The sequence below is a fragment of the Neopelma chrysocephalum genome, unplaced genomic scaffold (genome assembly GCF_003984885.1).
Source record: "Neopelma chrysocephalum unplaced genomic scaffold, ASM398488v2 Primary Assembly neopelma1_61b, whole genome shotgun sequence".
Classification (NCBI taxonomy): Eukaryota; Metazoa; Chordata; class Aves; order Passeriformes; family Pipridae; genus Neopelma; species Neopelma chrysocephalum.
In genome coordinates this window covers 13852301-13878329 of record NW_020897717.1, presented here as the reverse complement: position 1 = coordinate 13878329, position 26029 = coordinate 13852301, and the positions used below count along the sequence as shown (strand labels likewise).

Here is a 26029-nt window from a genome sequence, read left to right as displayed (position 1 = left end):
CTGCTGTATTTTTCTATCCTGGCAGGTGAGAGTGCAGTTGATGTGATTTCCTACTGTGGGGCAGGAGGCTGAGTTGAAGGTCACCTCTCCAGAGAGGGCTGTGGTGGCAGGATGCCACTGGGAAGCACAGTCTCCAGCACAGCTCTCTGGTCCCACTATCTGCACCACTCTGAGGCCTCTCCTGCCCTGGACATGGGGGCCAGAGGCAGCAGCAGCAGAGGGGCTGCCACCCAGCTTGGGAATTCATGTTGTCGCCCAGCAGCCCTTCCTCTTGAATCTGGGTAGATTACTTCCTCCTGGTTCTTGGTAAAAATGTGATCTGGTATAAAGACTTGCCTGCAGGCATCTTTCTATGTGAAAAAAAAATGTTAAGGATTTTTTCTCAAGGATGTTACCTGCTTTGCTAATAAATTACTTTGGAGATCCTTAAAAGAATAATGTTCCTGACAGTGCAAGAAGTGATGTGCTGGTTTTATGTTCTCCTCATCCTTTGTGGTTTTGAGTGGCACAAAACGACATGTCACAATTCATCTGTCATTTTTACATTTGGAGAAGTGGTCAGGATGGAGCAATCCAGCCATCCCAGCTGAATACGCAGTTGTTAACTGACAGATATCTTGAGTGCAACAGGAGTCACAAGGCTGTCGTGGAGGTGTCGGCTTTTAAATCCCAGCTGCATGCAGAACCTTGGCATATCATCAGTATGTACAGTTTTCAATTTCATGGGACATTTCTTTTGGTGTTACCAATGGATTTTGTTTTGCCTTCATCTTCCCTTTTTGTTAACACTGCAGAAACTTATTTCTTGAGGCTCTTTCCTGTCTTACATGATACCGTGTGCGCTGTGTGATTCCCAGGGTGTTTCCATGGGCAGAGACCTGAGGCTGCACTACTGCTTTCATGTACACTCACGTACAAATGGCAGACAACTCAATAACATGAAAGGTGTCACAGGTTATTTTACTACAGTCTCAGCTCTGACAGGTATTTAGGTTAGTATGAAACCGGGTTTCAGCTCCAGTCAGCCTTTCTTTGCAGAATACGGGAACAGCTGGCTGGCTGGTGGACGCTGCCTGAACAAAGGTCTCCTTCTGCTCTGAGTGGCCTCAGGGGGAAGCTGCTGCTGCATCTGGCTGGCCTGGCAGCAGGGCCCAAAATAGGGATTTGTCCTGTACAGCTGTGGAGGTCAGACAATCTGGGGCTGTATTTTATACAGTTCAACTGTGGGAGTATATTTTTTTCCTACAATCTACTCAGACCTGGGAGAGGAGCAGAGCGAGCTGAATCAATTCCTCTGACACTATCTTTTTGCATATTTTTACCTTATTTTTGAGAATCTAAAGCAGGGTAAGCACAGCTCTGAGGTTTTTTGCAAAGATCTGACTGTGTTAATTTCAACAGATGAAACTTTGGTTTCAACGTCTGTTAAAATGAAAATATAATTTTCAAGCTAAGATGTACCATGTTGAATTATTCTTATGTTGAGACTAGTAGAGCACATTAATCAGTTGATCAAACTTTGCTCAGTTAGCCTTTACTGATCTTGCTTCTCTCTTCTTTGCCCAAATTAACACAGTCATATTTGTAACTGAACTCAGTGGTAGCCAAGGCTATAAAGGCAGATAAATGCAAAAACCTGCCTCTCCAAAGTCTTTAGTCTCACTAAGAATGAAGCTCACAGAAGCACACTGAGATCAAAATCAATGCTCCCTAAACCAGGAAAAAATTCGTTTGCAGAGGCTCATTTTGGATTCTTCTACATGCATAAAGAGAGAATAATTAACTTTGTACGTGTAGAGTTTTATCTTTTCTTATTCTCTCCATTCTGTGGACAAACTGTTGAGTTCACTGCTTCAGTAAAGGCTTTCCAAAACACTTTAATAATTCCCCAAATACTAGCTTTTTTTCCTTTTTCTTCTTTTTTTTTTTTTTAAAGCTAGAGGTTTATTAAGAAGATCACAGATTTTGCTATGTTTGTTGTGAAATCCAGGTGGGAAAAAACTAAACAATTCCTGGCATTTATTATGATAATTTTAACTGAGGCTCATAAGTTAAAGGAACTTAATGGCATTACCCATGCAAGATATGAAAACCTCGTCTCCAGAAATAATGACCTTATTACAGCGTGATCTTGTGTGGGTGGAAGCCTGCTTTGGAATAAGCCTGGGGGAAATGATTGTGTATTTCACCTGCCTATTGTACATTATAGGTGAGCTCAGAGGTACAATAAGATACACATTTGGCAAGTGTTTTACATGTAAGAAATTGGTAATTTAATGCATTAATCACCAGAGTGCAATTACAGACCTTAATTTAGAAGGTATTAGTCATTCGCCATAGATAACCTTCTGTGGCTATTAGAATTTCATAGTCTGAGTTCATTACAACTGGCAAATGTCATTTGCAGAACCAGCACACACAAGGGGCTGTTCTTTGGCTTGAAGCACATTTTTTCAGTATTAAATAAACTCCATTAAATACAAGAGAGAGCACCTGTTTGGGTCTTATTTCAATAAAGATTGTATCCTAGTTGCATTTCAAGGGGGCTTATAAAGGTTGCACATTATTAATGTATTTTATTAGCATGTTTAAAATGGAGTGGGATACACTGGAAATATTACCAGCATATCAGTAGAAGACATCATAGCTATTGATAAGCCATGGCAAGAAACAGCCTATTAACCTGTCTCTATCAAAATGAGAGACAAATGATTATTTGTACAAAATCTGTTAGAGCATTTACTGACCTTTCATAAATGAACCTTCATATATGGTATTTTCTTGAAATTAGTAATATGCTTAAAATTAGGTCTCTCAGTGCCTTATTTCAAGAAGCTGCATAAATCTAGGAGACAGTAAAATTCTGTGAGTAATTGTTCCTAATTTTTGGTGTTTTCATGTGTATAATGGAGAGGACATCTTTTCTTTTCCCCCTCTTTCCTAATTCCTTATGGTGCCTGCTAGGTGTCTAGCTTGCTGTGTGTATGTGACTTGCATAAGACAACAGAGGAGCAAGAAACATGTCTCTGCTCAACACAGACACCTTGGCAGGAAGAAAGCTTTTGTTTTAGTTTCCATCGTTTCTTACAAGTGACAGAACAACATGAGATGGTTGTGTAGGTGTGCCTTTTGTCATCAAAATATAACATGCATAACATGCTCATCTGCATCATTTGGAATTACATTACTTTCTCTGTGCAGAAAAGCATTGAAAGATGTCAGCACACTGCTACAGAAAATACAGCTGCAATAACAAACAACTTGGCTGTTTCTTTTCTCTCTGAGTTAGACAACCACAGTAGCTGAATACATTGACATTCTTTATAGAGTCCTGTGATTTATGCATTTGAAACCTGGACGTTTTTAATAACTGAATCAAAAAGATTTAATCCAGTCTGCAGTCGTAATAATAGTGAGCAGTGTTCTATGATAAATCAGTCAATGCACCAAACCAAAAAAAGTTCCAGGTTGGATTTTCAACCATAACTTAGCAAAAGCTTTTGAAAAAACACTTCTGTAAATTCATGAACGCTTGTTAGCAGCAGTTGACTGTACAAAAAGCAGCAGTGAATACCTTGCTTCCATGCTGAAACATACATTATGTATTAAACAAAAAGATGCTCAAGGACTATAGCCATGAAAGGACAGCAGTCCTGCTTACCTGCTGCTTCAGCCACTTCTTAAGTTTTTATTCACAAACTGAAACAGGCTTAGCTGGCACCTAAACTGTCCCTGCATTCCAGGCCTTGCTTCGTTATTAAATATCTCATCCTTTTAGGTGTATGGGCAAACAATGAGAGGCCCAAGCTGGCAAGATCCACAAAATCAGGACCTTGACAAGATCCTGGGTGCTTCCCACCTGCAACAGCAAGCTACAACAACAGGATTACAAGTGAAGTATCCACCTCAGACACACATTGTGATGTGTAAACTGAGGGCACACATGGTTAAAACTTGATGCTGGTTTTTACTGTCACCACATAAAAAGAGGTGCTGTGGTGGTAGACTCAGCAGAAAAGAGATATACTTACTTACAGCTAAGAGTAATCTTGAAAATATTCAGAACTTAAAGTATCCAGTTCCATCTGTTCAACTCTAAGAGAGAAGCAGGACCAAACAGAAAATAAGTTATTATTTATTTGAGCATAAGTATCACAACCTCACAGTGTAAATTTGCACAAAACAATGGGTGCTTGTAGATACTTCTCTAATATCCCACATGACCTGATAGAATTCTATAGGACTTTTCCTAAACTGGTTTGTTTGCTCTCTCCAGTTCCATGTGTCTTGTTTAAACACGCTATTCCAAATTACTTGTCTTCAAACACACAGGTCCTGCTTTCAGTGGCCTTAGAAATACTGTTTCAGTGCCAGGGTGTGTTGTAATTTCTCACCTGATTTAACATAAGTAAAACATATCCCAAGCAACCAGAGAGGTGCATTAAGACCATTAAAATACATGCATATGCAGTCACTTGTAAGTACTTAATACAAGAGTGACATAAGTATTAGTAATTAAAGGTACATAACCCAGGTTAGTATGAAGACAGGCACTTTGGTGTCATCTCAGGCCCAGTTGATTCCATACAAAGCAGAACAGCTCAAGCAGGAAAGAGTGAGAATTTCCTCTGTAGATATCTTCATGGTCGGGGGTGACATCAGGGGTCATCAGAGACAGAAGCAGAGTTCACATCCTATTAAAAAGAGAAAGGCTCCATAAGGAGCAACCTGGGTAGGAGAAGGGTCTATAACTCGATATGAGTTACTAGCAAGAGCTGCCTCAGGCACTTAATTTCAAAAGAGGCTGAGAGTTGTGCAACGCCAACAGAGTGGAGCCTCATTTTATTTAAAAGGTGAATCTTAAGACATGGCCCTGAGTTCTGCATTTCCAACTGTCTAGATTAGGTCATGCTTTGGTTAACATGATGTATATTGGAGATCCAATGCTTTAGGCTCCTGTGTCTCCCATGCAATGTTACTAAATCCCCAGCTCACTGCTGCAGCTAAGGCCAGGGCAGCCGTGCGCTCAAGAGTTAGCTCAGAGATTGTCAATTTTTCAAACAGCATCAATTTCCAGAAATTTTATTTCAGTGCAACCTGAACATTTAAATTACTATAATTTTTTAAAATACAAATTACTCTGTCCTCTCTTTTACCTCCCCTTTTCATTCCTGGATTCCTCTTTAAGAATTACAGTAACAGGCAAATAAATTACTTCAGTTACAGATCTGTCATTCAACCTTAACTTCTTTAGGAAACCTAAGTGTTCCACTTAGTATAAGGTAATGTAGGAAATGGAATATAATGACCATTAGAAATAGGATAAGAATGTGAGTAGAGGATCACCTGCTCACAGTTATCTTGGGTCAGATAAGTGCACATCAGAGACTCAGCTGTATTGGATGTAAGAGGCAGAGAGAAACTGGCTCTTTCCACCTGCAAAAGACCAAAAGAAACAGCTCAAGCAGCCAGCAAACACAAATTTTCACATTGCTTAGACTGAGGTGAGTCGGTATGATCATCTCCTACAGATTAAAATGTAGCAAAGCCCATAAAAGCTTACTCCTGTGTCCTGGCTGCATCCCTCAGTCTGGTTTCCCCTTGCCTGACCCCTTCCCATAGAATCAGAACCACAGAATTATTTGGGTTGGAAGAGGCCTTAAAGATCATCTAGTTCCACCCCTGCCATAGGCAGGGACACCTTCCACTAGAGCAGGTTGTTCAAAGCCCCATCCAACCTGGCCTTGAACACTTCCAGGGAAAGGGCATCCACAGCTTCTCTGGGAAACCTGTGCCAGTGCCTCACCAACCTCGTAATGAAGAATTTGTTCCCAATATCAAATTTAAACATACCCTCTTTCAATTGAAAGCCATTCCTCCTTGTCCTATCACAAGCCCTTGTAAAAAGCCCCTCTCCAACTTTCTTGTAACCCCCCTTTAAGTAACTGGAAGATGTTATAAGTTCTCTCTGAAGCCTTCTCCAAGCTGAACAACCCCAATTCTCTCAGCCTGTCTTCACGGGAGAGGTGCTCCAGCCCTCTGAGCATCTTCATGACCCTCCTCTGGACGTGCTCCAACATTCACGTCCTTATTTTGGGGCCCCAGAGTTCGGTATCCAGCAGCCGATCTTGGACAGCTGGGGAGGATTTCCACTCTGCTGGGAAAATTCCCTCCCAGTGTTTCTTCCTTGGCGATTCTATCTTTTTTAATATTTTTTTTCTCATGCCATATGCACATAACCACCACTCTCCTCCATGCCCTACCCCTGCGGCACCCCAGCTCTCTCTGGCGCTGCCCCTTTATTTACGGTCGCCGTGCACAAGAAGGCGGCTCAGCTGCAGCCCCGTTCCCGGCCGCTGTGAACATTGCCCTCCCGGGCGCACCTTCCCGTCCCGACCAGCCGTGCTTCCCTCGCCGGCACCGCTCCTCAGCCATTCCCTGCAGGTCGAGCACACTTTCCCGCTCCAGCCGGACGGTGTGTATGCGGGGAATAGCGCGCGGGGGGACAGGCGCGGGGGGCGCTCCCGGGGGCGCGGCTGTTCCCAGCCTTTTCCCCGGCGCCGCCCGATTTTCCGTGCGGGGATGCTCCGCTCCTCCCAGGGCCGGGCGCCGGCGGGAAGTGAGCCGGGACATCGGGATACGGGTGGAAGCCGGGGGTCTGAGCAGCAGCCTTACACGGCTCCTTCACGGCCCACGCCAGCCCAAGGGTCGGTCGTCACCCTCGCTTTCCCCGCTCTGTCTTTCCCTTTTCGGTCGCCAGGAAATAAGGGTATCCACCCCTAGGAGACTGTTTTGGCACCAGGGTTTCACTTCTGCATTTTTCAAAGCAGTATGTAACTTCGCATTCATTCACTTTCTGCCCCTCCCCGAGGCAGACAAGGATTATTACCCTCATTTTATGGGGAAAAAATAGGTACGTGGGGTATAAAGTCCCTAAGAGGCACAAAGGCATCAGAGGTGGGACTTGATCAGACATGCCTGCACCTGGCCTTGGAAGAGTCCATCTTGCAGGATGTCAGCAGTTTCCACCTTGCACTTCAGTACTTTGAGTACTCAAGCATGAAACGTTTTGCTTTTGCAGACACCCAGCAGTGCCTGAGTCTGGCAGGGCTGACCAGCCAACATCTAATCCAGCTACGTGGTACAGATGTTGTGATGTAGGCATGCTTCTAGCTCAGAGCCAGCCCAAAGCACAGTAGTGTTTTAAAATGGAGTGGTGAACTGCACATCTTTGATTCTGTGGCTTATGGCTGGGAGCGTTCACCCAAGCTGTGGGAGAGTTCAGTCCTTTCCGTCCTCTGCCTGAGGGTGAATGGGACATGTGTCTTCATCCTAATTGGGAACAGGCTAATTTTGGCCTCCTCCAGCTTCCTTGTGAAGCTGTGTCATTGTGCAAGAATCTGATTGAGATGGTAAGAGGCAGCAACTGGAGGGGAGGACAAAAAGGGCTTCCAAGGTGTTCTCTAAGGATTGGTTTCTGGGTTGAACGTGTGCGTAGTCAGAACATGGAAGCTGCTCAGAGCAGATCTCCCTTCCCTCCCTTGACACCATACAAAGCATCCCCTAACCCTTCAGTAGGCTGAAGCATGTCTTTGATTTAGCAACTCTTGAACATTATTCACTGAGTTGGAAGAGCTGTAACAGAAGAGGAGAGTGCCTCCAGTCCAGAATAACCAATGCTTCCACAGTGAATGGGGCTGTGTGAGATAAAAGGGTTTGGTGTTGCATTGTGCAGAGAACAGAACTGAGAGTAGCTGTTTTACTTGATAGATTAATGTGCTAAATGAAGACATAGCTAGCTTTCCCTCCAGAAAAAGCTGGGTAGGGACAGAATTTAAAATATAACCTGCTTGGGGATTTCTGTTTTGGCAGTCCCTAGGTGTCAGACCTGGAATATATATGCAGGTGAGCCCTAGCATGCTACTACCATGCTGTGAGTCAGTAGAACAACTCACTCACCAACAGCTTCCCTCAGAAATGGTTTCAGAAAGGCTACCAGCTACTTTTCTGTCCTCTTCACAGGTCTTCATTGCATCGTAGGTTCTACAGTACAGGATTATGTCAGCCATACTAGTGAGTGAAATTTTCACTTTCTTCTCCTCCACCAACTAACTCAAATTTATTCAGATCTAAAGCCTATTTCAAAGAAATTCAGAAACTATTCTTTCAACATCTCCATTCCAGGAAAGAGCAGATCAGGTTTCTAATTTCACTTCAATGTTTGGCAGATTTTATCTCTCTTTGTATTATATTTATGCTCTTTTCATCACTGGACATTTGCAGCTTTTGATTGCTTTATTAAAATGTATGTGTAAAAAAACCTTGCAAAAGCAACCATCTCTTTGTTATTATTTGTTCCATTTGGCTCCACATATTCAGGCACCTGTCTCCATATTTTTTTAATAGTTCTTTATTAAATAACGTTTCCAGATTGGGTCCCAGGAGTGCAGGAGGGGTGACCATGCCATTCCCCCTCTGGCTAGCCAGTTAGTCACCTTTGCTGACTTCAGGCTACCAACCCATTACCAGTTTTATGCATGACCACTATTTCACAGGCATGACAGTGCTGATGAGCTTTATGAAAAGGTTACTTTTGCAGGTAAGGCTGTACAGAGCTCTGCTTGTGACCCTGTCTGAATGCTGCTTCTCCACTTCCTGCTGCTTCCTCAAGAATTTCTGTCTCATCTGTGAAAGCTGGCCTCCTCTAAGTTAAAAACTTGACTGTCTTTCTTGAGACTCCTCTCCTATTATCACTTTGATCTCTTCCAGGTGAGAGCTTAAATCCTCTCTGCTTCTAATTATCCTGCAAGCACAAAAAAAGGACATTGTGCTCCTAAGCTAAATCCACTGTGTGAAAAACACAGTCCAAAATGATAGCTAAGAGGGAAGGGAAGCTAATAAGAAGGAAACATTTCTTCCCTGGAGTGACTTCTAGTCTAGACCAGGCAGTTCTCACGTGACATTTTTTGAAGAAAAAAGGAAAACATGGACTCAGGATGAGCGGTGACTGTGACTGCTAGGTTGTTTGTGCAGCTTTGAGTGAGCGTCTCTACTGGGAAACAACAGTAGCAACAACTTGAAAAAAAACCAACAACCCCCTGAATCTTGACTCCCCTTGCTGAAGCCCTATTTCCTTAGGACCTGGAAGTTTGTAGGAAACCTTCTTGGTCCTCTTCTGAAGCCCTCTGCCTTCATCATCCCCTCCGAGACACAGAGGTGGGGGAGGCTGGGCTGCCCAGGGCTGGCAGATGGACCAGTGCCCAGCACTGGGGTGCTTCACTGGAAAAACCAGCCCAGCTGGTTGCTCAGGCAGGGAAAGGAGCAGCCTGGCTCTAATCAGCAGGGAGACACTTAAAATTGTGCTAGGGGCTAAAAACGACTGAACTGGGGTCAGGACCTGGGGTCTGGGGCTACAGCACCCTCCCTCTGCCTATCCAATTTACTCCTGTCCTCTGGAGAAATAGCCCAGAGCGTGTTTTTTTCAAGTTTATTTTCTTATCCTTCTGGGGAGTGTTTTCTTTTAAAGAACCCTTACCCTATAATTAGAGGAATCACATCTGTCTTTGTGTGTTTGCATCTCATCATATAATCTGATGGGATATCAAAACAAATAAATACAAACAGGAACTACATCATTACACCCAAACCAGTGGCTGAATTTTATGGTCCTTCTGCTCTGTCAGGTCATTAAATGCCTTATTGCCTTATGTTTTTTTCCATCAGTGATGGGAACTGCCACAGTACTCACTTGCCTTATGTTTCCTGATTTTAAGTTGGAAAATGCTGTATTACAGTTAGGAATCCTAGCAACTTAAGGGAGATTCTGAGGGGGTGGGGGCATATTCATTAATCATATGATAAATGAAATAGTTTCTTTTTTAGGTTGTAGTTGGCCAGAGGGGCCCCAGGATGAAAAGTGTGTTTACACTGCTCAACTTTTTATGAGCACAAATGCATATATTATGATGGCTTAGAGCCTGGGCAAAAGCTCGGATCTTTACTTTTCTTTCAGTAAGTAGATTTGATCTAATCAGATAACAGCAGCAATACAAATTTTCACAATAGCAGTTGGCCTTTATCTGACCGGTCTAAGAACAAAGGTTTACTGTTTGCAGTATATCTTTCAAGATCTTTTTTATGGCTAGATAAATATTACAAACTCCTTGTCAGTAAGGCTTTCTGTTAGATTAAAAGAAAAAGGATGCTCTTTCAAGGTCTTTGGGGTTTTTTTTCTAGAAATTTTACCAAGTGCCAAATACAAATAGTTCTTCACAGCCAGTGTTTATCACCAGGCTCTGGGAAAGATGCCCACAGTTTTTGCCATAACTGAAGGAAATATGAGTGATATTAGGGCATTAGACAAGGATATTTTTTTCTGCACTTGATAGAAGAAGTAGGAATGATTCTCATTTCCTTACAGAATTTTGACATGTGAATATATAGAGAAGGCTGCACAAGGGAGACTCTATTCATTTGGATGGCGGGAAGAGACCCAAAATCTGAAGAATGAGATTGAGACACATTTTTCTATTCAGGTGAATTTCAGTGGATTTTAGGCAGCCAAGTCCCCAAAATGTGATCCGAAAGGCCCTTCATTCTGTCATAAACCCAAAGACACCACCACATCTGCAGTGGCTCCCAGTCCATATAAGCCATTGCACGGGAGCACCCCGGGGTGAGGAGCCTTGCACAGCAATTGCAGGTGTTGGGGAGGTCAGTACAAAGAACATGGCTCCCGGCAGACTTCCTCGGGGGAGCCTTCGTGGAGCACCTCTAGCAGAGCTGCAGCTTTGAGTCCAGTGCAGGGCATATGAGCCGTGAACATTTTCTTTCAACCTTCGGCCAAGGAAAAGAGCTTGGCCCAATTAGACCATTAAAGGAAGTGGAAGACCCGAGTGCTTAGCCTGCCTCAGTCTGAGAAGCTTCAGTCTGGTTGTCACTCAAGGAAACTGCTCTAACCATAAGGCTGTAAGCACCTGAGTGTGTCAGGTAACAGTACCTGACATCTGTCCTGCAGAAATGTGGCTGTGCACACAAGGATGCAAGAGCTGTGAGGATTTTCAACCATGCCAAGTGTAGGGTACTGCACCTGTGGAGGAATAACCCCAAGTACCAGTACAGGTTGGGTGCTGACCTACTAGAGAGCAGCTCTGCTGAGAAAGACCTGGGAATATTGGTGGATGACAAGTTGACCATGAGCCAGCAGTGAGCCCTTGCTGCCAGGAGGATCCTGGGATGCATTGGGAAGAGCATGGCCAGCAGGTTGTGGGAGGTGATTCTGCCCCTCTACTTGGCCCTAATGAGGCCACATTTGGAGTGTCCAGTTTGGGGCTCCTCAGTACAAGAAAGACAAGAAGCTACTGGACAGAGTCCAGCAGAGGACAACAAAGATGATGAGGGATCTGGAGCATCTCTTATGAGGAGAGACTGTGGGAGCTGGGCCTGTTAAGTTTTCCTTCAGAGAAGAGAAGACTGAAAGGGGAACTCATTAATGCATACAAATATCTCACAGGCGGGTGCCAAGAGGATGGTGCCAGACTCTTTCCAGTGGTGCCCAGCGACAGAACAAGGAGCAATGGTCATAAACTGAAACTTCAGCACGAGAAAGAACTTCTTTGCATTGAGTGTGGCAGAGCACTGGAACAGACTGCCCAGAGAGGTCATGGAGTCTGGAGACATTCAAAACCAACCTGGACACATTCCTGTGTAACCTGCTCTAGGTGACCCTGCCTTGGCAGGGGGGTTGAGCTAGATCAGCTGAACAAGATGATGTCCAGAGGTCCCTTCCAACCCTAACAATTCTGTGATTCTGATATTTTTTTGCTGAGCAGGGGTTGGAAAATAAACTTCTTGAATTATTTTGGAATAGAATATTGCTTGCTTAATTATGGTTGCTTAATCCAAAGCACTAGTTTAGCTAAAATCCATAACTAGACTTCAGCTTTAGAGCCCAGTGTTGAGTACAGAATTAGCAATGGATGTTACTGTCCTCTAATTCCCTTTGTCAGTACATGCCCCTGGCATAATGTTGCATCCAATCAGCATTCCTCTTGTTTTGCCCAACTGGAGTATTATAGTCAACTTCTCAGTTTTCTTTCAGCATTTACTTCCACTTTGAGCTACCATTCCCACAGTCACAGCCTCTACCCTCAATGGCTTTGAGCCATTCTCAGAAAAATTGAAAGTCGTAGGTAATCAGCCCAACTGTTCTAGATACTTTAGAGGAAGTCTCAGCCCTGTAACATATAAACAACAGGGACTGGTTTCCATTGTTTGCATTGCTTCTTAGTCTCTTTTTTTATTTCTGGTTTTGATTTGCTTTTTTGGTTGGTTTGTTTTTGTTGTTCAAGTCTGCTTCAGTCTGATTGGGTGTTTCCACAGAAGGGTCAGTGCAACACAAACAATATAAGAGCTGCACTAGCCAGGGATAGGGCAGATAATCATGCATGGGCTGTGTTAGGTTTGTGCATGCTTTCTAATCTTCATTCTGAGGCTTTGCTTGGGGTTACTTTTCTGACTGGGCAGCTAGCACAACAAAATTCCCCAGAAGGATAATTGAAGTCCTACCTTTAAATCCAGACTAAGACGCACTGTGGAAAGCAGGCAGATGCAGTAGGTCATACCAGTGTAGGAGTTCAACCTCATTTATATCCTGGTGTACTTGGTCTATGTCTAAGCCAAAGTATAGTGAAAAGGGAAAGACACCAAGGAAAAGAAGATGGAGTAAAGTAAACTGGGCTTGAAAGGGGAAGGAGAAGAAAAGAAAGAAAGGATTTCTTTGACTTTGTTGCAGTTCTTGTTCTAGAACTTCGGACCTGAATCAAGAGTCTTTTAAAATCTGAAAGTCCTTCCAGCTGAGATGATCTAAACTAAGCAAAAATACCCTTACTTACCCAAAGGTTCTGTATTGGGTTTGTGTAGGTTTTGGTAGAAGTGGAGACTACAGGGGTGGCTCTGTGAGAAGCTTCCAGAAGCTTCTCCAATGTCCTGCAGAGCCAATGCCAGCTGGCTCTGAAATGGACTCACTGCTGACCAAGGCCAAGGCCATCAGCGACGGTGGCAGAGCCTCTGGGATAACATTTAAGAAGAGAGGGAGGAGTTAACTGTGCAATGACAACTACAGCTGAAGAGAGGAGTAAGATTGTGTGAGAGAAAGAACTCTGCAGACACCAAAGTCAGTGAAGAAGGAGGGGGAGGAGGTGCTCCAGCTGCTGGAGCAGAGATTCCCCTGCAGCCTGTGGTGAAGACCATGGTGAGGCAGCTGTGCCCCTGTAGCCCATGGAGAGCCACAGTGGAGCAGATACCCACCTACAGCTCCTTGAGGACCCATTCTGCAGCAGATCAGTGTCCCAAGAACACTGTGCCCCCATGGGAAGCCTTCACTGGAGCACACCCCTGGTGGGACCTGTGGACCTAAGGAGAGAGGAGCCAATGCTAGAACAAATTTACTGGTAGGACCTGTGACCCCATGGTGGCCCATGCTGAGTAGCCTGTTCCTGAAGGACTGCACCCTGTGGAAGGGGCCCATGCTGGGGCAATTTGTGAAAAACTGCAGCCTGTGGAAAGGACTCAAATCGGAGAAGTTTGTGGAGAACTGTCTCCTGTGGGAGAGACCCCACACTGGAGCAGGGGAAGAGCATGAGGGGTCCTCTCCTTGAGGACAAGTTGTGGCAGAGACAGCATGTCTGAACTGATCCCAACCCCCGTTCCCCATCCTCCTGTGTCACTGGGCAGAGGAGGAGGTAGAGAGTTTGGGAGCAAAGTTAAGCCCAGGAAGAAGGGAGGGGTGGGGGAAGGTGTTTTACGATTTGGTAGTTATTTCTCATTAGCCTACTCTGATTTGACTGGTAATAAATTAAACTAATTTCCCCAAGTTAAGTCCGTTTTGCCCATGACAGTAATCAGTGAGTGATCTCTCCCTGCCCTTACCTAGACCCACGAGTCTTTCATTGTATTTTCTCTCCCTGTCCAGCTGAGGAGGGCAGTGATAGAACAGCTTTGGTGAGCACCTGGCATCCAGCCAGGGTCAACCCACCACAGGTTCCAAACTCCTCCTGATCTTTGTTTCCCTTTCCCAGCAGCTTTTTCATGCCTGTGTGTTTTGTACCTGCAGCTGATTTCTTTATTGATACTGTTTCTGAGTGCTGCACTTGGCCAGTTTCTGGCAGAAAGATCTGGGGGTAATTAAATAGGAAGAATGGTTTAGATTAAATGAATAGAAAACAGTTTCTGTTCAGTTAGCTGGACTCTGGACATACTCATAAAGAAGTTGGCATAAATACACTTTCAAAACAGTCACAGGAAAAGTTGTAAACTGATGATGAAAGCAGTGTGCATATCAAATTAAAAGTTAAATCTGTAATTTTATACACAAACATCTCACTTTAGAAAAAAATAATAAGGGACAATTAAGACAGTGTTTGGTGCTTTAGTGTCTAATGTTTTGGGGTACAGAGGGAGAAAAGAGGACTGTCTTCTATGCATTGGTTTTACAGGCAAGAAATATACCCTGAAGCTGTTGAATCCTATCTTTCTCTTTTCTCTGGGGAGCTTTTGTGCTGCCTGTGATCACTAAGTGGTGTTTCACAGAAAGGCATCAGGGTAACAGCAGCACTCACGCAGGCTCCGAGAGAGCTCTCACATCTTGCTGTCCAAACAGAAAGACCCTTAGCTATGAAGTTAAAGGGAAGAAAAGCCTTCCAACTTGGCAGTAGGATTAATGTTTATCCCTTAATCCTTAATCCTAAAGCAGGCTTGTGGCAATTAAAGATGAGATTCTCACACACTCATCAAAAGATGCTGCTACCTTTATTGTGTATATACCCCACTCTTCTGTGATTCAGTGACCTACAGAAAATGACCTGGACGTTTTCATGAAAATTAGCATTAGCAAAAAATGTACTCTTTTTTTCTCCTTTTTGGTGCAGATATGAAAATTTTATCAGCTTTACATTTGTCATTACCTTTTTATCCACTGACCACATCCTAAACACCAAAATGGCTGGTATCCTTGGTCACAGGACTTCTTCTTTCTGGAATTATTTCAAGTAGTCTGTGCATGTGGTAGGCACACAATTCCTCTGGCTGACTGAGCTGTCATCTACAAAGAATCTCCTTAGAAGGATATCATGGTCACTGCAATAGGTTATTAAAAATAATTTTAAACTCTTTCAATCTTATTGGTGATTATTTTACACTGGTCTTCCCTAGAGTCCACCCAGATAGCCAGCACTTCTGCTGCTTTTTCCCCAAAACCTATTGCTGACAACTGAGAACGTTTAGGCCTGCTGCTCATTTTCATAAGCACACACAGTTCATACCTGTTCCACTGGTGTGTGCTGGTTCTCGTTTGACTTAGGGTTATGTGACAGAAGCACAGGAGGCTGCTGCTGCACAAAACCACTTCTAAGTCTGAAATTTTCCTTTCAGGTCACTCTTTTATAAAGCAAGCCTCAGGCCTCAGCAAGGACAGAAGCAGGGTATGTAACCCATTCTTTATTTATGTGGAATCCAGTGTATTTTTGTTGGGGGTGTGGAAAGGGGAATGGCAAGTGCTTTCTAACTCTCCATGGGAGAGTTGTTACTCTGGCATGAGTAACAAAAAGAGACAGCCTTAGTCCTCCTTTTCAGCTTTACTTCAAGCCTTGCTTACTGACAGTCTCTCTGGGTGTCCTGAGGCGTACACAGCTGTGCTGAGATAAACAGGCACTGCTACAACATCCACTCTCAGGTACTGCCAGTTGCCATTCTTTTTTACTGTGCTAGTGAAAGTTTCTAGGTGATTTAAAGCCAGGTTAACAAAAGTTTTACAAAAAAGTAAGTACAATAGTGAAAGTTCCAGATGACTCAAAGCATCTGCATCTGCCTTCCTTGATCCAGATGCACAGGAAGCTGAGACCAGAGCTAGAGTATATGCACTCACTTATGCCTTTAGATCTAGGTAGAATATCCACCCTGCATTGTAAAAGTTCTTTCCGTTGCTCAGAAACATAGCCTGCTTAGGACTTCCCATCCCAAAAGCATTTGCTGCATTTTTTATCCCACTCCTACTGGGCCTTGATTCTCTAAACTTCATTGCTCCAGTTTTCAATAATGAAAATTTTCAATAATTGACAGGACAAGAGGATAGAGTCTCAAGCTCCACGAGGGGAGGTTCAGGGTGGACATCAGGAAAAACTTTTTCACTGAAAGGGTGTTTAAACATTGGAACAGGCAGCCCAGGTAGGTAGTGGAGTCACCGTCCCTGTAAGTGTTCAAGAAATAACTGGATGTTGCACTTAGTGCTATGGTTTAATTGGCGTGGTGGTATTTGGTCATAGGTGGGACTCTGTGACCTTGGCGGTCTTTTCCAACCTTAAAGATTCTAAGATTCTATGAATGAAGCATTTAGACATCCCTTCATCTCCATGTCCCCGCACAGACATGTAATTGAATGGGAGGATCCTCGTTTTGTGGGAAGAATATTCTTCCCAAAACATTTTAAAGGCTAACGTACAGTGGTGAAGGGTTGCATAAAATACTACATGATGGGATTCTGTTAAAATACAGATCTTTGTTGTCCTCATGAGAGCAGTAAGAGGCATTACTTACTGCCAGCATTGCCCTCCTGCTCATGGAGGGACAAGATTTGGGAGAGAAGGTAATAACTTACGTGGAAAAAATTGAGGGAGCAAAGAGTTTACAAGCGAAATCTTCCTTGTCAGTAAACCAGAGCAGAGCTGGAGTGTAACAACTGTTAAAAGATTGTTGGGTATTTGTTTAACTTACAAGAATGTGGAAAAGCAAGTAAGTATAAAGGGAAAGGTGGCTGAAAATCTTTCACCATTTTCTTATATTCTAATAAAGAAAATAAAACAACATTTTAAAATTTAAAAACAACAACATTTCCTAATTCTTCCATTCTAAGCATTTTGATCTTTTTCTAGCTGTCTATTGTACATGTCTCCATCAAATATTGACTTCCAAAGTATTTTCTGTCTGCCACTGCTTTTGATAATGCAGTGATTTTGCCCAAACTTTAAAAACTAGCCATAGTATCTGTGCAAATACAAGGAATGAAAATGTAAAAGTCTGAAAGATAAATGTAATTTAAAACTATTTGTGCTAAACATGTTATATTACAATGTCAACAAGAACCAATGTCATAATTGTCAAATACTAAAAGGGAAACTTGTTGCTTTGTTTTAATGGTTCTAGGAAAGAAAAATGTAAAAATGTAAACAAGATCTTGAATCACCTGTTATATGTTTGGGTCTTTCTTAATAACCTACAACATTCTGTAGTCACAACAACAAACATTACATAGTTTACTGTTTATAATGTTCCCTTTAAAAGTGTATGCTAGGTCAAAAAAGAAGGTAATAAATACAATTATATTCTAGTACTTGGAATTATTCCCCATAGAAGAAGTTAAAATCTCTTAAATGTTTTTTTAAAGTACAGTACAAAACCAGTGACCTTAGGGCTACTAATTTGCTCTGTTCTTTACTATGCTCAATAAAACAGAATTTTGATACTCACTACCTACAATTTGTTTTTCTTTGCAGCACATTTGCTTTTCTTTACAGCACATCCTAAATTCCTTAGTGAGACAAAATGCGAATGAAATTTGAATGCCAGGACTTCAGAATTCAATGCTCTTATCCTATATTCATAATCTCTTTTACCTCAAGAATCAGATCTTGTCCTAAGCACACGAGAATGTCCTAAAAATGTAAAGATTAGTATTTTAAGTTGCGAGGTATTTGGGTTTCCCATTTGGTGTTTGAGCCTCTAGGGTGAAAATTTGCAGACTCACTCTAGCAGTCACAGCTGTTACAAGTTAGAGTTTTAATATGATCAAATGACTTTGAGATGTTTGGTAGAGTGAGATTGGACTGTGCTGTAATATCCTTGTATTTCCTATGCAGCAGATAGTCTCTAAAAATTGGCTTTCTCTTTCCTTTGGTATTTGCAATGGGAATGTCATAGTGGTTTCTACTGACATACTTTTTCATTTCCCAGAAATCCCTTTGTATGACAGCAAAAAGCATAAGATGACTTTAGTTTAATAGTACAATATTCTGCATAGAGGCTTGTACATGTGCTTTAAAGAAGCAGTGTGCTCAAATCAAAACAATAATTGTTCAAAGCCCCACTTTTTTCCTCTCTGAAGTAGATTTACTTTGCAGACTTTAGATGGCCACTGGGGGCTTGGCTCCCCAAGAGTTTACACTTACCAATTTTTAAGCAGATTGTGCTGGAGGACACAAAAATTCTTCCATTGGGTTATCATTTCATTTCAATAAATGCTTGTCTAAAAGCAGAAGCAGATGGTTGCAATCTTAGTTAGAAGGGATTTTTTTAAAAACTACAGTACACAGGCAATAACTTTAGGGCTAATAATTTGCTCTGTTCTTTACCATGCTCAGTAAAAAAGGCCTTCCTTGCTTTGAAGAGGTTTTTGTCTCAGATAAAAAGGGAGACAGGCAGACAGATGGCATAATGCAAGGAAAATACGGAGTGGGAATATATTAATAAATGGATTCATCAGCAAGCTGCATAAATTATGTTATCCACCTTTTTGTATAACTTAGGAACTTACAGTTCAGGAAATACAGTTTTTCATGAAACATGAAATCTCGCAGGACAGTTTCGGGCTACTGTGCCTTTTCTCTTCCTTCAGTGTAAGCCTTGTTCCTGCCTATACTTTCAAAACTATCTCACAACCATTTCAAGAACAATTTCACATTGTTAGCATAGTCTGAGGCTCCAGGAGCCCCAAAAGAGGTCCTCCTCTTAAAAATTTGAGGCTGTTAGGTAGTTCTGTATGACAGCAATCTAAATTCCAAATAGGTAATAGCCTTCACAAGGAGAGTGCTTAGGGAAAGAGCAGCGTTGGCCTGCTCTGTTGAGATGACTGGATGATTGCACTTTACTTGGGTATTCCAAACTGTTTAAACCTGTTTGGATAACTGATAAAGGAATTAAGCTGATACACCAGCATTACCAGTTCCATGGCGCAAATTAAATAGCTAGGCCAAGATTTCAGCACCTACCTAGTGGGGTTATGGTGCCACCCTTAAGGTACATAAAGAAGAGTTACTTTTTAAGTCATGGGAGTTGCTCACATCTCTTTGGGACCCATGTTCCAACCAGACAGCCTATCGGATAGTACCTGTTGGACTTCAGAGAAAGGATAGATCCCAAACCACTAGTAACTTTTAGTGTGACATTAGTCCTCTCTTCCACAACTGTTAAAAATGGGCTCTACAACTCACTGCATAGATAGCCAACTGCAGAATTAATGCTCTCTATTTTCACTTTGTTTCACCTAGGTTCATGATGTTATGTCATCAGCTAGTGCTTGTCTTTGGACTCTCACTAGCTAGTGGGGTGTGTGCATCTAGGAGCTGCTACTCAGAAGCCCAAGTCTCCATATATTTTTTCTGCAACCTCACAGATATTCCACTTGTGCCGAAGGATACGGTGAAGCTTTTCCTAACTTACAACTATATCACACGAGTGACTGAAACTTCATTTCCACTGCTGGAGCACTTGTTGTTGTTGGAATTTGGAACACAGTTGTTCTATCCTGTTACCATAGGGAAAGGAGCTTTCAGAAACCTGCCAAACCTTCGTATCTTAGATTTGGGACACAATCGGATTCTTCAACCAGATCTTGATGCTTTCGTGGGTTTGCCAAGTCTGACTGTACTCCGTCTGTTTGGGAACAACCTTGGAAATTCCATCCTTGAGGAACGTTACTTTCAAGATTTGAGATCATTAGAAGAATTGGATCTTTCATTTAACAAAATCACCAAACTTCAGCCTCATCCATTATTTTATAATCTAACAGCCTTGAAAACTGTGAACCTGAAATTAAACAGCATATCCAACCTGTGTCAGAGCAATCTTACCAGCTTCCGAGGAAAACATTTTTTATTGTTCAGCCTCAGTTCTAATTCTTTGTACAAGGCAGAAAGTGTGGACTGGGCCAAATGCCCAAATCCTTTCAAAAATATTACATTTAACTCACTAGACCTTAGCCAAAATGGTTGGAGCACGGAGAGAGTCCAATATTTCTGTACAGCCATTAAAGGGACTCAAATCAGGTCTTTAATATTTAGCACGCATATAATGGGTTCGGGATTTGGCTTTCAAAACTTAAAAAATCCAGATAATTATACTTTTTCAGGACTAGCAAGAAGTGATCTTAGATCCCTTGATATTTCATGGGGTTACATTTTCTCTCTCAATCCTTTAGTCTTTCAAAACCTTGGTAATCTGGAAGTGCTGAACCTTTTCAAAAACAAGATAAATCAAATCGAAAGGCAAGCATTTTTTGGCTTGGGCAACCTAAAAATCCTCAATCTCTCAAGTAATCTTTTAGGTGAGTTGTACGATCATGCCTTTGAGGGTCTACGCAGTGTAGTATATATTGATTTACAGCAGAATCATATTGGGATGATTGGTGAAAACTCATTTCGTAACTTAGTAAGTCTGAAAATAATTGATCTCCGAGACAATGCCATTAAAAAGCTCCCTTCCTTTCCACATCTGACATATGCCTCTTTAGGTGACAATAAGATAATGACTGTAGCTTACACAAGAATAGATACAGCATACCTAGATTTAGAAAGAAATTGGTTGGCAAATGTAGGTGACCTGTATACTCTTTTCCAAGTTCCAGATCTGCAATATATCTTCTTAAAACAGAATCGGTTCTCTTACTGTGTGAAAAATGATAATGCTATACAAAATAGTCAGTTAACCTATATGGATCTGGGTGAAAATATGTTACAGCTTGTGTGGGAGAGAGACTTATGTTTGGATGTGTTTCGGGCACTGTCCAAACTCGAGGTTCTCCATCTGAATAACAACTACCTCAGTGCTCTTCCACAGGACATTTTTAGAGGTCTAGCATCTCTAAAAACCCTTAATCTGGCTTCCAATCTGCTGTCTCATCTTTCTCCTGGGCTTTTTCCAGAGAGCCTAATGTACCTTAACTTATCTGGAAACCAGCTGCTTTCCCCTGAGCCTGAAGTCTTTATGACTTTGAATATTCTGGATATAACACATAATAAGTATGTCTGTGATTGCTCTTTAAAGAGCCTACTAGTGTGGCTAAACGAAACCAATGTAACCCTAGCTGGCTCAGAATCTGACATGTACTGTGCCTACCCACCTACATTTGCAGGGGTACCACTGTCGTATTTGGAATATGATGGTTGTGATGAAGATGAACTCCAGCAGGCACTCAGATTCTCACTATTCATCTTCTTCTCTGTCACCTTTCTCATGTTTCTGGTGTCAGCCATCATTTTTACTCGCTGTCGGGGGATTTGTTTTATCTGGTATAAAACTATCACCAAAAAAATAATAGCCAGCCATCCACAAGTAACAAATAAATGTGAATACAGATATGATGCGTATCTGTGCTACAGCAAAAATGACTTTGAATGGGTCCAGAATGCTTTGCTAAAGCACCTGGATTCACAGTATTTGGATAAAAACAGATTTAACTTGTGTTTTGAGGAAAGAGACTTCTTGCCTGGGGAAGAACATATCAATAATATTCGTGATGCCATTTGGAACAGCAGGAAAACAATTTGTGTTGTCACCAGGCAGTTTCTCAAAGATGGGTGGTGTGTGGAAGCCTTCAATTTTGCCCAGAGCAGGTACTTCTCTGATCTGAAAGATGTCCTCATAATGGTAGTGGTTGGGTCACTTTCTCAATATCAACTGATGAAACACAAACCAATTCGAAACTTCTTACAAAGGAGTCGGTATTTGCGGTGGCCTGAAGATTATCAAGATGTAGACTGGTTTTTAAATAACCTTTCGTCCCAAATTCTGAAGGAGAAAAAGGTGCAAAGAAAAGCCAATGGTATTGAGCTGCAGACTGTAGCAACTGTCTCACACTGACAGTGTGTGAGTTCCTGGCGAATATCCCATGTCCAGCTGTGCCATGGCAGGAGTAAACAGAAGTTTGGTTCATCTTTCCTTGAAAAGACAGGCAGAATGATAACTGATTCAGTATAAATCCTACAAAACATAGATAGCTTGAAAGCAACGAGCAAATAGATGAAAGTACTATTTTTTATGGACTATGACACACATTTTCAGAAGAATTAAATGAATCATAGATACTCCACATTTTGGATGTTCATCTTCAGACAATTCAGTCCTGATTTTCAGAGTACTACCTACTTCACAGGTCTGTTTCAGTTAGAGAAGGATGCTCATGGTTGTTTTTTTAAAAAGAGCCCATGGAGTGACCAAATATGCTTTCAAGCACTGCCTGACCATCAGTTCATGGACTATTTCTGTGCTTTCTGAACCTGTAACTTCTCATGCTCCATTTCAAAGTAGAATCATTGTTTTGCACGTTTATGCTTTAAATTGTTGTAACACAGATTTCATTTGCTTGTTTCCTACTCAATTAGCCTCAGCTTCTCAACTGGAACATGCAAACTTTGGACTTCATTCATGCCCTTCCCCTTCACAACTTCTGTTGTCGTAAAGCTACAATCACTGGTCTACTTCATTTGCTGCTGTTTCAGCCTGGTGCTTTTTCAGTTGAGCTGCCTTCTGCCCTGCAGAGAGGAGCAGGCATTCCCTTTGGATCTGAAGCAAGCCTAGGCTTGAAAATCCAACAAGAGACTACTTCAGTAGCCGTGCAGGCTGTACATCTGTGACAGGGCCAATGGCCCAGTGACTGACAGACAGCGTTGGCATTCTGGGATTGGGAATTACACTTGCACTTTGTAATTGTACTGTGTAATTTGGGTTGTTCTCAGCACATCCTGTGTCCTGATCAATTCTAAGGTGTTTTTCTGCTTCTACTGAAATGTTTTTCTGGAGTCATTAATGCCTGGTAGTCTCTTACTTCTCTAATTATTTTACCACTGTTTGCTCAGGTATGTGTCTTCAAGGAGTTGTTCAGGGTCATTTTAATAGAAGTCTGACTCAGTGTTCACTGATACAGAACCTGCACCTATTATTTTGATTGTGACGTACTCCTTGAGTGTACCGTTCATCTCTGTACATTTATTCAACAAAAGCTTACCAAAATACTTTCAGCAGGGCCTCAGTGGGGCTTTTTGCTGTAGTGAGGAAGCAGGAATGGGAGGTTTCATAAGTTGTCTGTCTTTGACCTTAGCTGCAAACAAATAATACCATCCTAACTGTTTTGATAGAGATGAAATGTGAATGCAGTCATTTGAATATAGATGTGCCTGTGGCTGATGTAATTTACTCTCAGCACACCAGTATACAGGATTTCTATAGATAAAATTACTACAATTACTACGGTATTTCTTCCCTCTCAATCGGTGTAGTCGCTCAGGAAGAGAAAAATGGGTAAACCTTGGAATATTTTTTAGGTGGCATGGGACAGGGGATTGCAGATCAAAGAAGGGATGGACTGTGCTGGTGAATCCCTGGGTGTCGCTGTTGGCTCAGGTAACAGCCCGGGTTTCCAGAACCCCTCCTGCCTCCCCGCCACTGCAGCTGCTGGCAGTGGGGGAAAATGGTGCTGCAGAGCGAGGGCTAGAAAGTCACCAGCAGCCCTGGCTTCCCAGAGCCCCCCTGGGCGGTCAGAAAAGCCACCACAGGCATTTCAGGAATGAGTCTGTACAATGAAGATCATCTGCAGGTCCAGGTTGTTTGTGGATCTGTACGTGGTGTAAGAGTTGGGGATTTTAAAAGCACCCTTAGAAATTATATTTGAATGATTGTCACAAAACGTTTTTTGGTCAAGTGTTGATTAAGAGCCCTCTCCAGCTAGGACCTTACTGTATACTTACAAGACACTCCTATCACTTCAGGTAGTTAAAACTTACTTCTGCTAACCTATGTATGCAGGAATGACAAGTACATACAGCAGATGTCTTTAATAATGGCTTTAATTATGGCTTCTGTCTACCTCATGCTTATGCCACTGGTGGGAGGTGGGTGCATAAAGGTTGCATTTACTTCAGTCTTTGGAAAGATCTGTCATTTTATATAAAGGTTTTAATAAAACTTTTGCATGAAATTTCATTGTCTGCCTCTGTGCTTGCATACCATTTTGGAAAATTAAAGAGATCACACCTGTGTCAGAAGCAGCTGGGAAAACTTCTTTCTACCACAGAGGCAGCTTAGAAATGTAGAAGCCCAGCCCGCATCTGCACCTTGCAAATTCTGTTGCAAGGGGTCTACAAAAAGCAGTAAAAGGCTTTTTGGAGAACATGCTGTTGAACCATTCCTGATTGTGGAGCGGTCTACAGGCATATGAATAACTACAGTGTCAAATTTTAAAGAGATCCAAAACATCTTTCTTTTTTACGCGCTGTGAAACCATTCCAAGCCTGAGATGCTCAGAACAAATGCAGTTGGTGCAGTCTGTCCTATATGATGAAAAATCACCTTCAAATAGATCCCAGAACCCTGAACATCACCTCTGTAGAGTCACCTATCTTAATGACAAAGCCTGGGGAATTGTCAAGAAAGAGCTTGTGCAGACTTTATACTCCTCTGCTCAGCAGGAACCACAAAAGCATCCTGTACAAAAATGGAGAATGACTATGTTTGATGAATTAAGGCCATAAATTGAGCCTTAAATTGAGCCTCAACCTCATAACTATTGATCGGATTTCCTTCAGGCTCGCTGGGAACATTACTGCTCTATTAGAATTTTATGGCTCCTTAGTTAAGGATACTCTCATCAGTTTTACTCATCTTCCTCAGTGAAAAACATTAACTTGTTGGAGGGTGTCCAGAATAGGGTGTGAAGTGTGGCACTGGCTCTAAAGCAAGCTATTAAGATGGAAGGTGGTGAATTTATTTGCAGTAGCAGCACAGGGAATATTCAGAGGACAGTGACTCAGTGCCCTGTGGTATCAGCTCAGCTACTCAATGGTAAAAGCCTCCCACCACCATTGCAATATATATTATAAACATTAACTGGTCAAGCGGGCAATGTTGTTCAACAGCAACAGCTATCCAGCCTATCAGAATCCAAGGATTGCAAGGGCTCCTCCTCAAAATCAAGGCACTCGGGACCAGAACCCGGATTCTACAAACATATCCCTGTGGAGAGTAACAGAAGCCAACAGTTATATGCTTACATATTATTTCACATTTTACATTATTATTATTTTACATTATTATTATTTCACATTATTATTATTTCATATACAGTGAAACCAGGCTTCCCCTCCACTCTGACATGCATACTAGTCTCAGCAAAGTGCAATTGTATTTGCTAATCCCAATCCCTAATCCATCCTCAGAGAGACTGTTCCACATGTAGGCAGATACATCACCTTGTTAATTAACAAGGTGATGGATCTAACTACTAACAGTTAGTATCCAGCATTGCTCCCACCCCAATAGATGCACTACCCGTGTGGAGAACACTAGGATAGATGAGACTGCAGAGAGTTCAGTCTCGAGTGGGACACTCCTACATTGCTCAGAATCACTCTGCCTTTAATTTTCTTGTGTCACATCATTAACTCAGCTCCTCTGCTGACTTCTGGGTCTTTTTCAGCAGGACAGCTCTCCATCTCACTGCCAGAGACCATCTGCATTTCAGACCATGGGATCCCACCTTCTCAAGTTCATGTGGTAGTGATTACTTTACAATGGCTTTAACATGTTCTCTTCTTGCTGGAGCTGCAAATAGCAGCAGTCCAGTTAAATCACACAGCAAGGCTCATACCTGGCAAAATACTTACAGACGAAGAGCAATACACAACTGAGTGGTAGGAGTGAGTGGTGAAGATGCTGCAAATGGAGCAGAAGATTCACATGTGAATCTCTGGCAAAGCAGCGAAGTTAGGAAGGGTACACGTGCTTAAGCATCTTGCCATAGAAAGGGGACTTGGGTTCTATGAGAAGTGGAAACATGAAGCAAGGAAAGATAGACAAGGAACAATGCACATCTTTAGGGTCTGACTCTACAAACATGAGCCAGCATAATGCCCTGATGTAGTAAGCAGATTCACCTGAAAATAGGACTAGTGCAAGCAAATATTTGTAGGGTTTCTTTGCACTTATACAG

The 26029-nt window shown here is 42.3% G+C and overlaps 1 protein-coding gene and 1 long non-coding RNA gene across 5 annotated transcripts; one reads left to right on the top strand and one right to left on the bottom strand.

Annotated features, from left to right (window-relative positions):
* Positions 1–4117: 4117 nt before the first annotated feature.
* LOC113966824 lies at positions 4118–13321 on the bottom strand. Of its 2 annotated transcripts, none has more exons than XR_003533972.1 (3): positions 12568–13321; positions 5347–5436; positions 4118–4694 (listed from the first exon to the last, which is right to left on the bottom strand). It is a non-coding gene; the product is annotated as an uncharacterized LOC113966824 (long non-coding RNA). The 2 variants fall into 2 exon arrangements; XR_003533971.1 differs by lacking the exon at positions 12568–13321 and adding an exon at positions 6085–6165.
* Positions 6377–23989, top strand: TLR5 (toll like receptor 5). 3 transcript variants are annotated; one of them, XM_027681881.1, is made up of 2 exons: positions 6377–6475; positions 19317–23989. In XM_027681881.1, the coding sequence occupies exon 2, from the start codon at positions 19321–19323 to the stop codon at positions 21904–21906; it is 2586 nt and encodes an 861-aa protein (XP_027537682.1). In that variant the 5' UTR covers positions 6377–6475; positions 19317–19320; the 3' UTR covers positions 21907–23989. The 3 variants fall into 3 exon arrangements, with proteins under 3 accessions (XP_027537682.1, XP_027537681.1, XP_027537683.1); XM_027681880.1 differs by having other exon boundaries at positions 14928–23989; XM_027681882.1 differs by lacking the exon at positions 6377–6475 and adding an exon at positions 16204–16221.
* Positions 23990–26029: the final 2040 nt, after the last annotated feature.